Consider the following 14,574-nt stretch of genomic DNA (forward strand, 5'->3'; position numbering starts at 1 on the left):
TGATTTCATTGTACTGTATGAACTGTTTATGCTGCTATGCGATTTGCACTCAGGTATCTAGTTAAAGTTATCATATGGCTCTGAATCTCAACTATTAGTTCTTGCCTTTATAATTCTCAGTATCAATAGCTATTTTATATAAAAACCAGCAGGGAGGTCGGTTCCTCTGTGATCAATTCTGGGCTCAGTCTGATCCAGAGGAACAAGTCCAGATTTAATTTTAGACTTAAGTCTTTTTTCAATAGCACATAGCACCATGCACTTTATTTTTAGCACAACTTTGGGTATATGTCACTTAGGTTGGCAATTATACATAGGGATTTATCCCGTGATTGTTATCAGTTTTAGGACTAGTAATTCAATGGTGATAATTTAAATACCTTGACATTCAAATGTTTACATACGGATTTTATGTTTACATTTTGGCTTTATATTGCACATATATCTTTAGCAATGTATAGGGAAAAATATTGTAGATATTTATATATGTATGAATTAATTTTAATATATATTTATATCCCCTCAAAAGCCTTTATTTAATCGTCATGTTTTAAAGTATGTACTGCTTTTTTACAATGACATTATATGTATTTTACTAGTCTTTTATCTATGTCCAGCCCGTGTGACGTATTTGAAATGTGGCACAAGCACTTTAAAAAGAAATTAGCACTACCTTCACGTTGTCATGTGATCAAGGCTCGTTGTGAGCAGAAACGTTATGGCGACAGCACTGAAATAAACCGGCATCTACTATCTTGTGGTCTGTGTCTGTTCTTGCCCCACGTCTGGGGAAGCTGCAGCTTGTGGGGAACGGAGTTCGTGCATATATATATATACATACATACATACACACGTTAGGTGTTGGAATGAGAACTGAGCTTATATTAAAGAAAAATACTGAAATATATATCAGCTGTAATTTCATTAACTAACTGCAACTTGAAGCCCCATCATGAACTGCTAATGACCTCACATATTACATTACTCCTGACATGTTAAATTACATAGCTCATATCCTCTGGCGTGACCCAGCATCCAGTTCTAGGAAATGATAACACCAATTTTTTCTGGATAATTTCCATTAACTGGTTCAGTTGAAATGGTTTTCAGTAATGGTATTCTATGAAATTGTTTTCTCTGAAATGAGAGTCAACTTCATCCAACATAGGGACCTTCAAATTTAGATCTCTTCGTATGTCCAGAGAATGCACAAAAACCTGCTTGTAAGCAGGTGGTAGTGTCCAGGAACTCATGGAGAAGCCCTTTCAATCTCATGACCAGAAACCTTTGATTACATCTTTCTACCAATTCCACTGGCTCCCAAGATTCCTAGGACAGTTAAATGGGAGTCATGCCATGTTGTCCTGATTACTTCTGCATGAGCCAGACATTTTTCATACAGAGATCTATGGATCTACTGATGGGCAAAGTTGATCCAAGTCAAGATAAAGCCATATCTCCTGGCGACAGACCACTGCAAGTTGTTACACCACAACACAGACTCTATCCAATTAAATGCTTTGAATTCTGACCTTTAAATATACCTCCGAAATGTCTTAAGATCTTCCAAACAGAAAGGATTGATTCCACTAATAAAGCTTACCTTCTGAAGGGGAAGGGATTTAGCATTTTGGCAAAAACATGCAATTTAAATTCGCTCCAGGTGAGTCCTCAAGATTTCCTGCCAAATAGCCTTTAATAAGAGTTCAATTGGTATCCATATCCAGATCTTTATGATCTCCATCTAAACCACTGCTGTTTTTTCAGAATTGTAACCCTTTTAAGCACAAGCCCCCATTATAACGTTTTCTAAGGGCAAAGTCACATCAGCCACCAATCCACATTTTATTCCAAAATTCCCATTATCATTCCACCTGAATGAGAATATCCAGTTGATGACATTTTTTATCCAGCCTTCCACTTCTGAGCAAAGGGCACGAGATTACTTGGGCGTTAAACAATGCTCACATTTTTATATGGACTAACGTTTGTATAATTTATCCATGACCCTATCTCTAAAAAGGTTATCTCTTCAAGGGTTGCCTCATGGATCACTTCTACCAGTTAAAAACTGACAGGCAAATATTACACAAAGTGTAATACACTGGAGCTCTTTGCAGGCATGCCACTTACAGACATATGTAAAGTTGCAATGTGTGCATTTACATTGACTTTTACAAAGCGCCACTGCGGAGATATGCAGTCCAGATTAGAGACAAAGACTGGACAGGCTGCAATGCAACCACTTTTATTATAACAAGCCTCTTCCCACCATCCTCTTATTTTGTAAATTACTTTCATAGTCCTAAATCAAGCATACAAATCTGTGAAAGTCCCACTGCTGGAGAACAAAAATGTTACTTGCCTGTAACTACAGTTCTTCACTATTGATGTTTGGAAGGGAGTGGAGTAAGAGGGACCAAAGATTGAGTTATAAAATGAAGATAATAGACTACTTGTGGTCTATAACTGCTTTCAATGCAGTTGAATGGATAAACATACTGCTAGGTTAACATTGATTATGGAGAGTTCACAGTCTGATGTCAGTACATAATTCAATCATGTGAATCTAGAACAGATGTTAATCCTAATTTTTTTTTACTACAAATAAGCAACCTATTTCTTCTCATACCTTGCCTTTTCAGTGCCTTGGAGGAACTACGTGAATTTAGGAATATAAAAGAGTGAAGAAAATATCTTTTGAAAACATAATCAAAACCTGTGCCTAGAGATACATGAAAGTACAACTGGGCAGTAGTAGGGGGTTCATTATTTTAATTAGTCAAAAAATGAATCTATGAATGCATATACACCATAGGGAATGACATTCACATATAGAGTTGTTATTGAATAATGTGCAGCAGAACTAATTCATGTCTCAACAATACAATAGATCACTCACTCTATTGCATTGCATGAACACAAAAAGAATTCACATTTATATAGAGAAATAGCATTTTTCTGTCTGGAAACCTATCAATTTTGGTAGTCTTCTTTCAAATACTTTTACTAAGCACTGTTCATGCTTAATTTATTTCATACTTTGAATACCTGTAACATTCATTTTGATAGGACATTTAAAAAAACAAATAGAGAACACAAACGAAACCCAGAAAATAAGAATTCATAGGACAGTCTACAAACAATTTAGAACATGTCACAGAAACTTAATATTAGTAAGCATTTCATAAAAAGAGAACAAAATGGAATATTGTTCAGGGCTAAATAGACAAACAAATCTCTTTGGTAAAAATATTAGTGTGAAGTAGACATTTTACATGTATGAAATTCTGACAATGGCACAGACTTTTCATTTGAAATTAAACAGTTTAAAAAAAAAAATGAAAGTCTTTGCAATACTGGGTTCTACCACAATGATAACAGTCCATGTTGTTCACACTAAATCTAAGACAAGTAGAAATCAATTTTACTGATGGCAAATTTAGTCCATTTGGTCATTCAACAGTTAAAGATAAAATATGGAGGTGAAGAGGATTACAATTATCAGACTGCTTTCATTAGCATAGCCACATAACCCCCTGCAGATAACTAGAAAATGAAAAAGTCTGAGGTTCTAAGGACACAAGTATTCCACCTACAAATGTTACTGTATTTTGTTTTCTTTGTAATGCATTTACATTCTAGAAAACTCGTAAAACACCCGTCGCAATTTGAGGCCCAACCATTTGAGAACGTTTTAGGAAGTCTTCTGATTGGATTTCTTTGAGAAGGTTAGTTAATTATTTTAGAAAGTCTAAAAATTAGAGTGAACCCCTAATAAATTCGGCACAAGTGCAGTAAAGCATCAAATTCAATAATTTAAATTAACACCAACAATAGTACTTTTAAATACCTACAGTATCCATAAAAAGGTTTGGAAGTACTGCATACGCAGTCAAAATATTAGTAAGGTAAGAGGAGTTGAGAAAAACTCATTAACTCTCTGTTAAAGTTCATCATGATAAAAATGTTCATCATGCAGTTGCCTGCCAAAATCTGTTGCTTCACTGGTAAGAAAGAGATCCAGGTTTTCAATAATTTCTGCCTCAGTCAGCCTGTTATCTTCATCCATGTCGATCTCTTCAATGACATGAATAGCCTTTAAAATAAAAACAAACTTGTAAGGATGAATGTATGTAGTACCTTTACTGTTTTAACTCTTTAGCCAGGTATAAGACTGCACACAATTTTAGGTCAAGATAACTCAGCCAACTTCTGAAATGGTTTTACATAACATCAAACACATCAAAGAAAATGTCTCTTTTTTTGTTTCATTAAACTTCAGAAAAAAAATGTGCATAGGTGACACCACCATACAAAGCATAATTGTGCAATTACATCAATTGGAATCACCCCCCCCCCCCCATGAAAAGCTTTGAGGAATATTATTTGTTAAAATGATTACAAGAAAATCAGCAATAGCCATTCAACAATAGAGAAATGCTTATTTCAGATCTTGTAAAATTTTGCACCACTGTGGACCCTCTGAAGAACTAAAAACAACAAATTACTTACCTGTAACTTTAGGTCCAAAAATATTTACGCGTTGAGTATGTTACCAGTCGGTCTCTCCATGACAAAAGGTAAATGCATGAATTACTGTCCATGCATCACTTTAATAATAATAATAATGATAATAATAATAATAATTAAGAAGTACCATTCCCTGTCCATTGTTCTCATCATTTTAACACAGAACTTGGTGTGCCTTTCCAATGGCCCAGTCTAAATAATAGCTACCACAAGTTAAGGAAGACATTTCTAAGCTGTCTCTGGAAGATAGGAAAGTTGTAGAGGTAATCACCACTGTGCTTGCTGTCCATAGTTACAGATACGTGTCATACTCTGCATCACACTGAATATGTAAGTTCACACTCTTAAGTCACTCCCACCGCAGTGTCAGCCTGGGATTTGGGAAACTACAAATATCTGACCATTATTATATTTGCAGAGAATGTCTCTCTAAAACTGGCATTAGCCCTGAAGTGAATGTCTGTACAATAATGCCTTACAAAGCAATCCAATGATGTTCAGGTTGTAGCCCTGAACATCACCAGCAAAGATGTTATCCTTATTAACTTGAAAAGCAAACAGCAAAGTGATGGTAACAGCCAGTATTTTAAAACAAGAATAAATGCTGAAAACAGTCAAAATTATAATTCAGTTAAGACAGCAAGTTGAATAGTGGAGTGCTTTATGCAGACACCCAAGGCCTTATGACTGCTGTGATTCCTGGAGCCTGACTCAAGTTTCTAAACGAAGGATTGAAAAATTGTCATCAAGATAAATCCCCCCTCTAAAAAACTTAGCATCTTTTATAGATTAGCCAAGAGGTCTGCCTCATTGTAGATATAGCAATCTGACATTTAATGGTCTGCTATAATCAATACTTACAGCACTGTCATTGGAAAGCCTGGAGTTCCAGACATACAGACTTGGGCAGCAAATGTCCCCCAACCTTAGACCAAGATGGAAAGATAGCTCTCTGTTAATATTCCCACCTGAAAACAAAACTGAAATAAATAAAAACATCTTATGCAGTGGATTGGATAACCTAGCTGCCTCATATCCTATTACAGAAATAAATGTGTTACTTACGGTATGTGTCATAGATTCATATCCTTGATTCATTCCTCGCTGTCAGGCTAGGAATTCCTTGTAACTTTAAATCCCAGTAAACCGTGTTAAAATTGCCATAGTACCAATAACAGTTTGTTTAGTGGCACATCCCCATCTTATTCGGAACAGCCCACACTTCAGCTAATGACAGAGAAGGGCTGAGTGCTCTACTCCTCACTAGAAGCCAACATTGCTCAGATTTCATAACACAAAGGTGAAGGATACACAGGTTAGGTAGTGAGCCTCTGACTAAGGAGGGCCACTTTCAAATCTAAGAAAGATACCAACGCTGACGAACTGCAGTTACTGGTAGCTTGTTTCTTTTACAGCATTAGATCTTTCACAGATTTGCATGCTTAAATGAGAATTAGAAGCAGTACAATAAAGCAGGAAGCGAGGTAACTGTTGAAAAGTAAAAATTCAAACTCACGAAGGAAGGTAAGTTCCTCCAAGATTTATTGCAGCATATACAGAGTCCGTAAGAAGACTTAATGTAAAGAGCGATACCAGCCACTACTCCCAAGTGCTCCCCCACTGGCAACTTCAAACCACAACGACCAATGTTCCCTTCCACCCGAACCTCCACCTCTCCAGCCTTCTCTCCCCATCATCCCAATGTTCCACACACCTTCCCCCAACAACCTATAACAAATACAAACAACGAAAAAACACACACAGAATATATATATATATATATATATATATATATATATATATATATATATATATATATATATATATATATACACACACACACACACACACACAATTAACAGTAATTGAACACCCTTGTACACAGGTCCAAAGAATGAATCGCCAGGTCCTTAAGGTCCATTCATCCATCATGAACTCTTTAAGGTGCTCTGGTAATCTCCTCTCTCTCACACTAAGACGTACCAACACTTCAGGAGCACTTTGAGCCTCAGGAGAATACCAAGCTCTGCCACTTGCCACAACAAAACGTCCACTCCCACACCCCTCATTCACCCTCAAATTAGGTAAATTTCCTGCCACATTACCAATCAAATATACACCCACATCCTCCTGAAAATTTCACTCCTGACCACCGTGAACACCAGGGGCCCCTTTACACAAACACACATGGCATAAATTCCGCACCCTTCCATCCTCAAGTTTTACTGCACCTTCTAATACAATCACAATCCTCAACGGATCTGACCAACTAGGTGCTCCCTTTTCCACCAAAAGCGGTACAAAAGGGGGTGGTGATGGACGGAGCATTTGAATCAATCAAACACTCACATCCAGTCAAAATATATGGGTTTAATCCATCACCGTTCTTTAGCCCACTCTGCCACCCCAGTTCAGACATGGCTATATGCAAATCAGTCTGACCCTGTGCCTCATGGGAACAGTCCAGCCCGAACTGCCAAGCCATGTCTTCCCTGGACCGGAAACAAGCTTCCGAGGACCAGTTTCTGGCATTCCAGCCGTCTTCAGCCCGGCTTGCTTGAATCCAGTGGCAAAGTGAGCAAGGGACTCACGACTGAGCATACCCTGCCACACTTATGGCGGCCAAAAGCGGTACAAAAGGGGGTGGTGATGGACGGAGCATCTGAATCAATCAAACACTCACACCCAGTCAAAAGATCTGGGTTTAATCCATCACCGTTCTTTAGCCCACTCTGCCACCCCAGTTCAGACATGGCTATATGCAAATCAGTCTGACCCTGTGCCTCATGGGAACAGTCCAGCCCGAACTGCCAAGCCATGTCTTCCCTGGACCGGAAACAAGCTTCAGAGGACCGGTTTCTGGCATTCCAGCCGTCTTCAGCCCGGCTTGCTTGAATCCAGTGGCAAAGTCAGCAAGGGTCCGCCCATCACCACCCCCTTTTGTACCGCTTTTGGCAGCCATAAGTGTGGCAGGGTATGCTCAGACGTGAGTCCCTTGCTCACTTTGCCACTGGATTCAAGCAAGCACCGTCCATCACCACCCCCTTTTGTACCCCTTTTCCACCAAGCCTGGTTTCCTCACTCATACTTATTGACCTACCGAAATACACAGAATTTTCTTACCCACATTGAGCTTTTCCTGGAACAGGCTTTTCTATTTTTTCACTTTCCACTTCATTCTAAGATCAAACTCCGACTTACATTCCTCTCCCTTCTTAAGTCTCAACCACCATGGTACAAGTTTTGAAGAAGGTTTCCTCTCTCTTAACACTTAAAACGCCGTTCTGTCCGTTATGGAGCACGGAGTAAACATACTATGAAGAGATTACTTCCAAGACAACCCAGACTTCAGTGCTAATTGTATAGCCTCTTTGACCAACTTATTGAACCTCTCAACTTGCCCATTACTTTCGGGATGATACAGCGGCACCCTCACATGCTTGATCCCACATTTTCCCCAAAACAATTTCATTTTACTAGACGTAAGCTGTACACCATTATCAGATACCAATGTTTCAGGGACACCTTTGATGGAAAAAAACAACCTCCATAAAATCAATAACCACCTCTGTGGTCACGCTACCAAACATGCGTACTTCCAGCCACTTAGAATAATAATCAATAAGAACAATGGCGTACGCCTCCTTAGATGGCAACATGGCGAATGGCCCAATAAAATCAATTGCAACTTTCCACCATGGCTCGTCCAGTAAATCTGTTGTTTGTAAAGGACTACAATGGGTTTAATCACCTTATCACTCGATTGACATGCACTACACTCCCTCATCCAACGGTATACCATTCCATCGACTCATGGACACCAAAAATGTTCTTTAATTTTCCTCCTGGTGCTGGACATTCCGCAATGACCCTCATAACCCAATTTACCATGGTCTTTGTGCATTCCCGTGGGAGGTACAATCCCATCTCCCATCAGAACCATACTATTGCACACAGACAATTCCTCTTTCACTTTCTAAAATGTACAATACTCTCCTTGTAACTAACGTTCCGATGGCCAACCATTTACAATAAATTCCTTAACACCTAAAAAGCCCTACATCTTTCCCCATTTCATTCATCCACTTGAACCTCTGACAATTCCGACCAACTCTCAACATCACTTTCCATACCACATGTCACATCTTCATACGCGTATGCCACCTCACATTCATTCACATCCTTTTCATGTATGTCACATGATTCCAGAGAGAGCTGTGAAAACCCATCAGCAATACATTGTTCTTACCTGAAGTATGTACAATATCATGATGATACATTTGCAACTTTGAAGCGAACTGTGCTAACCGCTTTGTAAGATTTCTCCCACCCCCTGGTTTTAAAATATTTACCAAAGGTTTATGATCTGAACAAATTTTTAATTGACTTCCCCAAATGTAAATTCCTAATCATTCCATAGCCCAAGTTGCAACAATTAATTCCTTTTCTATGACAGAATAATTCCTTTCCATTTGTGTAAGGGTGTGTGATGCATACAGGGGTGTGGAATTTAATAAAATATCTACTTGTCCGTGGGGCAGGTTGCTTCACAATTCTACTTGTCCTGTAACAAAATACACTTGTCCCCCTAAGTGCCATGTAGTGCGGTGACAAATCATGGCAGCAATCTCATTATATAAGAGGTCTGATACAGGGCTCATACCATAATAGTGTCTGAATACTTGCAATCCACTTATGTTGCCACGTTTTTCGCAGATCTATATACTGGGGCTGAAGGTAGTGGTAAGCAATAGTTTAAGGGTTATAATTAGGGCTGGGCGTAGTTTGTGAAGTAGCGCTTCGCGAAGTTACGCAAATTGAATTTCGCACTATGCGAGCTACGTGTAGCACTACGCAAACTGAGTAGTAGCCTGTTCGCACTGTGCAAGATGCCTTTTCAATGACTGCACAGTGCAGACAAGCATCCGGCACTGTGCAATCATTGAAAACGGCATCTTGCATGGAGCAAGCTGTAGTTTTCTGCCGCTCGAGTAGATTTTTACTCGAGCGGTAGCTTTCTCAACGCGGACTGGTACTTTCTTATCGCGAACGGTCACAAGCTTACACAACTATTCGCAATGAGAAACCTGACCTCTCTACGAAGAGAATCTCGCCGGGAGGTTTATTTTCCACGCTCGCGATCAGCAACTTGATGTTGCTGATCACGAACGAGGAAAAGTCTCGCCGGCATGTCATTTTGCTTGCTCGCGGTCGCCAACTTGACGTTGAGGACTGCGAGCAAGCAAAAAATGACCGCTGCACTACGCTACTCAAGTTTGCACTTTGCTACGTGCAGCTCGCGTAGTGCGAAGTAGCGTAAACTTCGCTAACTACGCAAGCATAGCATAGTGCTGCACCCAGGACTAGTTAGAATGCCCTTTTAAATCTGTGCAAACCTTCTAACTTTCATGTTTTTAAGGGTTTTCAGTAACTCCTGACAATGGCAGATGTAAACCTTCTTCTAGAGTTGGGAAAAAAGTGGTTGGAGGGAAAGTGAACTAGCAAACACTCAGATTTTTGCATAAGCAAATCTACACATGCATATTTGCTCATGCTAAAATGCAGTTCACAAATATTTTCTAGGAGTACAATTTCTTCTCCTACTTCTGTAAATTCTAGGGAATTCACGAAAGCTGTATAGCTGCACTTTATGCAAGAACATATACCATGGCTGCACTTTTGAGACTTTCTTTAATATTGGGCCCCTAATCTGGTCTGGCATTGACCTTGACCTTTAGCGTTTATTAAAATTTTCTCTCTCTCTCTCGCGCTCTCTCTCTCAGTATCGGCTGGCATCACTGAGTGACAGCATTCTGCACTTTCACAAGGCATATCGGCACACAAAGTAGTTTTTTTCAGTGCCAGTAACTACTGCGCCAGTGTGAGCTTTATAAACCAATAACAGTTTTTACTTTTGCCAATGTTTGTTATAATGATGAGGGCCTGGCAACTCCCACACCAATAAGGTTTTACAAAAACCATGCCAAGACAAGTCACACATTGACAAAACTAAAAAGCTGACCACCAAATTCAGTCCTACTGGCTTTGCCAATGCTTGCTTATTTTTGTTTCCCATAATCTTATTGAAACTGGTTACACTGATTTTCCATTAGGAATATTTTTGGGAAATACTAGCATACACATGTTACTAAATTATGCTGCAAATAAATGGTACCAGAAACCTTACAGTAGTCTAGTAAAATGTTTATTTTCCTGCTTTCATTTCTGATCAACATTTTATTTTGAAAGCAAAGAATCCTCAATCTTGCTTACAAGCGTCTGCAAATGTTTGCATCAAATCAGAAAGCATTCTGGAAGCATTATACATAGCCTCATATTGTTAAACTTTGAAAACGTGTGTACACATTTTTATACTGGAACCACTGTCGGTAGTGCAGTTAGAGCTTACGATATTTACTTAGAGGGCTCCTCCTAATAATAAAGGCTTTCAAATAGTGAACCATAAATACAAATTTGAACAGCATTAACATATGGACAAAAATATTACCTTAACTGCAGACAGTGCAGTTAAGGCTTCCCTGATCCATAATGTGGCACTGCAAACTGGCAGCTAAAGGGTTTGAGCTGCAAGGTGTTGGGCCTACTTATCCCAAGGACAAAATATACACCAAAACTTGTTGCCCTTGACCCCAAACAATATGTCCTGGGCGCCAGGCTATAGGAATTCCATATCCCTGTGTATATGCTACAACCTACTCATTATCGTCCTTCTGCTGGGATAATACAGCTCCAACCACTGACATCCACTGATATGGTACAATCAACACCCATTACAAATGATTTGAAACACCCTGCTTTTACAGCAAAATTCTTAATTGTTGCAAACTCCTCACTGTGCACTTGTCACCAAAAAAATAAAAATAAATTTAGTAAGGCCAGCAAGTTCTCCCCCTTTAAAGCATAATTCTTCAGTTCAATCTGATGATACGCGCTAGTCAAATTAATTGTGGTGAAAATAGTAGCTTCTCCAACAGACAATACCAGTTCTTGCAAATTAAGTAAAGGAAAAACATCCACCCAAATACCCTCATTAAGACAGCGTAAATCCACGCACAATCTTAAATCCCCACTAGGCTTCAAGAAAATTACAATCGGGGAAAACCAGTCTGACTTCTCTATTGGTTCAATAATGTTTTATTCACATAAATCCTACAACATACTTTTTAACTTTGCTCTGTAGTTAAATGGAACATTTCTAATTTTCTGCCTTACACTAGCATCTTTGCTTAAAACAATCCTATGTTCAAAACCTGTCATCCTGCGCAACTGCCCTCCAAACACACACAGAAAGTCTTTTTTTAAATTAGACTATATAATTTTTTCTACCATAGAGTAGCAGGATTTTGCGATCGCAAACGCTGCGAATCGCAAAAATCGGCCGTTTGCGATCGCAAAATCTGCTTTTGGAATGCATGAAGGGTGAAGGCCCTCGCAATTTGAGAATTCGCAAATATTTGTGAATTCTCAAATTGCGATTGCATTTAAGGAATCACATTTTGCGATTCCTTAAATGCAATGCATGAAACTTTAAAAAATTGCGAATTCGCAATTAGGGGGAGCAAATTACCATGAGGTTGAACCTCATGGTAATTTGCGAAAACTTTAAAAAATGCACTTTTGTGCATTTTCAAAGTTTCATGTTGTGCACACACATGCCCTAAGGGCATGTGTGTGCACAACATAATAATAATAATAATCCACATTTGTAAAGCGCACAATCACCCGTTAGGGTCTCTAGGCGCTGGGGGCCATTGGGAAGATTAAGCAAGCTATTGCCCAGAGTCACATGGTGCTGGGCTAATCTGCCGCCGGTGCCGGGGATCGAACCGTGATCCCCAGATTCCGGAGTCAGTCGCCCTAGCCGCGGCGCCACACCTCTTCCTTTCAGGGGTGCAACAGGGTGTCCTTTCGACACCCCTGCACTCTTGAAATCGCATTCTCAATTTGCGATTGAGACCCATAGGAATGAATGGGGAGGTATTCCTTAATTGCGATTCGCAATTTGCGAGTCGCAATTAAGAAATTTTAAGAATTCGCACATTTTTCTGCGATTCCTTCATGCATAGGCTTTTGCGATTTCTTAATTGCGATTCCTTAAAAATCGCAATTAAGAAATCGCAAAAGCCAACAATGATGCATGTGCCTGTTACTGTCCTCATCCACTGCATACACAGACTGATTCGCACATGGATCCATCTTCAACCCAAGTTCAAAAATATGCGGCTATCCCAGAATAGTAGACCCCTTTTCAGCCACAAACACTTCACCAACACACTTCCTACTATCAAACTTTAACTCAGCTTGCATGCACGACGAGTCAATTCAATGCTGTAGGATCCTCTGAACTGAACTGAGTGTGTCACCAAGAACACACATGCACTGCACAAAGAGCTCAATACAAAACGCATTGCAGCTTATTCCACTATGGCAACGACGTGGCGTGCCGTCGTAACATGCCGTAACGTGCCGACGTCACAGTATGCTTACGTATCGACACTGCTTGCCTCGCTCCACTTTACAAGTAACCTTAGGCCTTGCGCAGCAACTGCTCTCCAGCTCCACAATGCACATGCTCTCTGGTAAGTAATCGCAGGCCCATTGCTGCCCTCCAACTCCGCAATGCACGCGCTCTACGGCAACAGACGTCCCAACATCAAATATTACCTCCGATCCACGGAGAGCACAGATTCACGTCAGGGCAACAAACTCCTCGGATCTACTTCAGCTTCGTCCCGCTTGGAGCCCGTCATGACATCGCTCTCGCCCATCGCATCGCCATTGTTGAAAAGTAAACCTACCCACTCACGACGGCAGGTAAGTTTATCAAAGGTTAATTGGCACATATACAGAGTCCGTAAGAAGACAATGTAAAAAGTGATGCCAGCAAGTACTCCAAACTGCTCCCCTCCTGGCAACTTTAAACCACAACCACCAAAGTTCCTTTCCACCCGAACCTCCGCCTCTCCAGCCTTCTCTCTCCATTATTCTATTCCATCCCAATGTTCCACAGTTACCTTAACACAGGTGGTGTAGAACTGCTTGACACACCGACGTATCAGCAGCTGCATCGACATGCTGGCAGTAGTGCTTGGTGAAATTGTATTTGCTTTCTCATGTGGCTGCGCAGCAGATACCAAGAGGCACACTCCTGCGTATTATGCAGCTCTCATTACTTTGCTTCTTCTGGAATGTGGCCATTCATTGATGAAAAGCAGATGTTTTGATCTACTGTAGCAAAAGGTGATGGAGGCTGACAGTCAGTGGGTAATGCCTATTTGTGACAGAGGTGGACGCTGATAGAGTATCTAAGAACAGATAGTAGATCTAAGGTTCCTATCAAACCCTATGCATCAGTGTACATCCAACAAATGGAAGATCTTTCTACCAACAAGGATGGATTTGGGGGAAAAGTGAGGAGAAAGACAGGCTTGTTTAAATAAAATTTTGAGGAGATCTTGAGAATGAAACAAAAGGTTGTATGTAAGGTGACTTTTTCTCTTATTGTGAATGCCTGCAGTGTACCAATTCTCCTTTATGAGGTGAGAGCCAATAGTAGCCCAAAAAAGACTGTTCATGAATTACTTAATGATTCTCTGATAAAACAATGATTCAAATTCATCTTTTTTTTTAAATCTCGATACTGAAGCCAAATACATTCCAAGTGATGAGTATGAGTCCTTCTTGGCCTCGGTGCAATAAATACGGTAGCATTTAACACATCTACATCAAGTTGGGATTAAGTCCTTTATTCTTGCACCACAAGCAGATGAGTTTCTAAACAGCATTTTAAGTTTTCCTCACATTCATTGCTCATGCTTGAAATAGGATTTATAAGCAGTCAGCAGGGATATTGAGATGGCCAAATTCTAAGATGTCAAAAACCAGGCTGACAAATTAAGTGATTTTAGGATGTGGTGGAGGACCCAACCGTTGTGTCTGCAGAGGAGCTTCTTAGAATGGTTCTAGAATTTCATTGGTGGTATTGTAACAGTCACAGTAGGTCAGTATAGCCAAAGTGAT

General features: G+C 39.9%; 1 protein-coding gene across 1 annotated transcript in view; it reads right to left on the reverse strand.

The window, feature by feature from the left end:
* Positions 1 to 2,758: 2,758 nt before the first annotated feature.
* The window catches only part of RCN2 (reticulocalbin 2), a 176,898-nt gene continuing 165,082 nt past the window's right edge, over positions 2,759 to 14,574 (reverse strand). The window contains exon 8 of the mRNA XM_086921907.1: positions 2,759 to 4,099. Coding sequence (XP_086778033.1) covers positions 3,947 to 4,099 — 153 coding nt within the window. The 3' untranslated portion in view covers positions 2,759 to 3,946. The remainder of the gene's footprint in view (positions 4,100 to 14,574) is intronic.

The sequence above is a fragment of the Lissotriton vulgaris genome, chromosome 5, assembly GCF_964263255.1.
Source record: "Lissotriton vulgaris chromosome 5, aLisVul1.2, whole genome shotgun sequence".
Classification (NCBI taxonomy): domain Eukaryota; kingdom Metazoa; phylum Chordata; class Amphibia; order Caudata; family Salamandridae; genus Lissotriton; species Lissotriton vulgaris.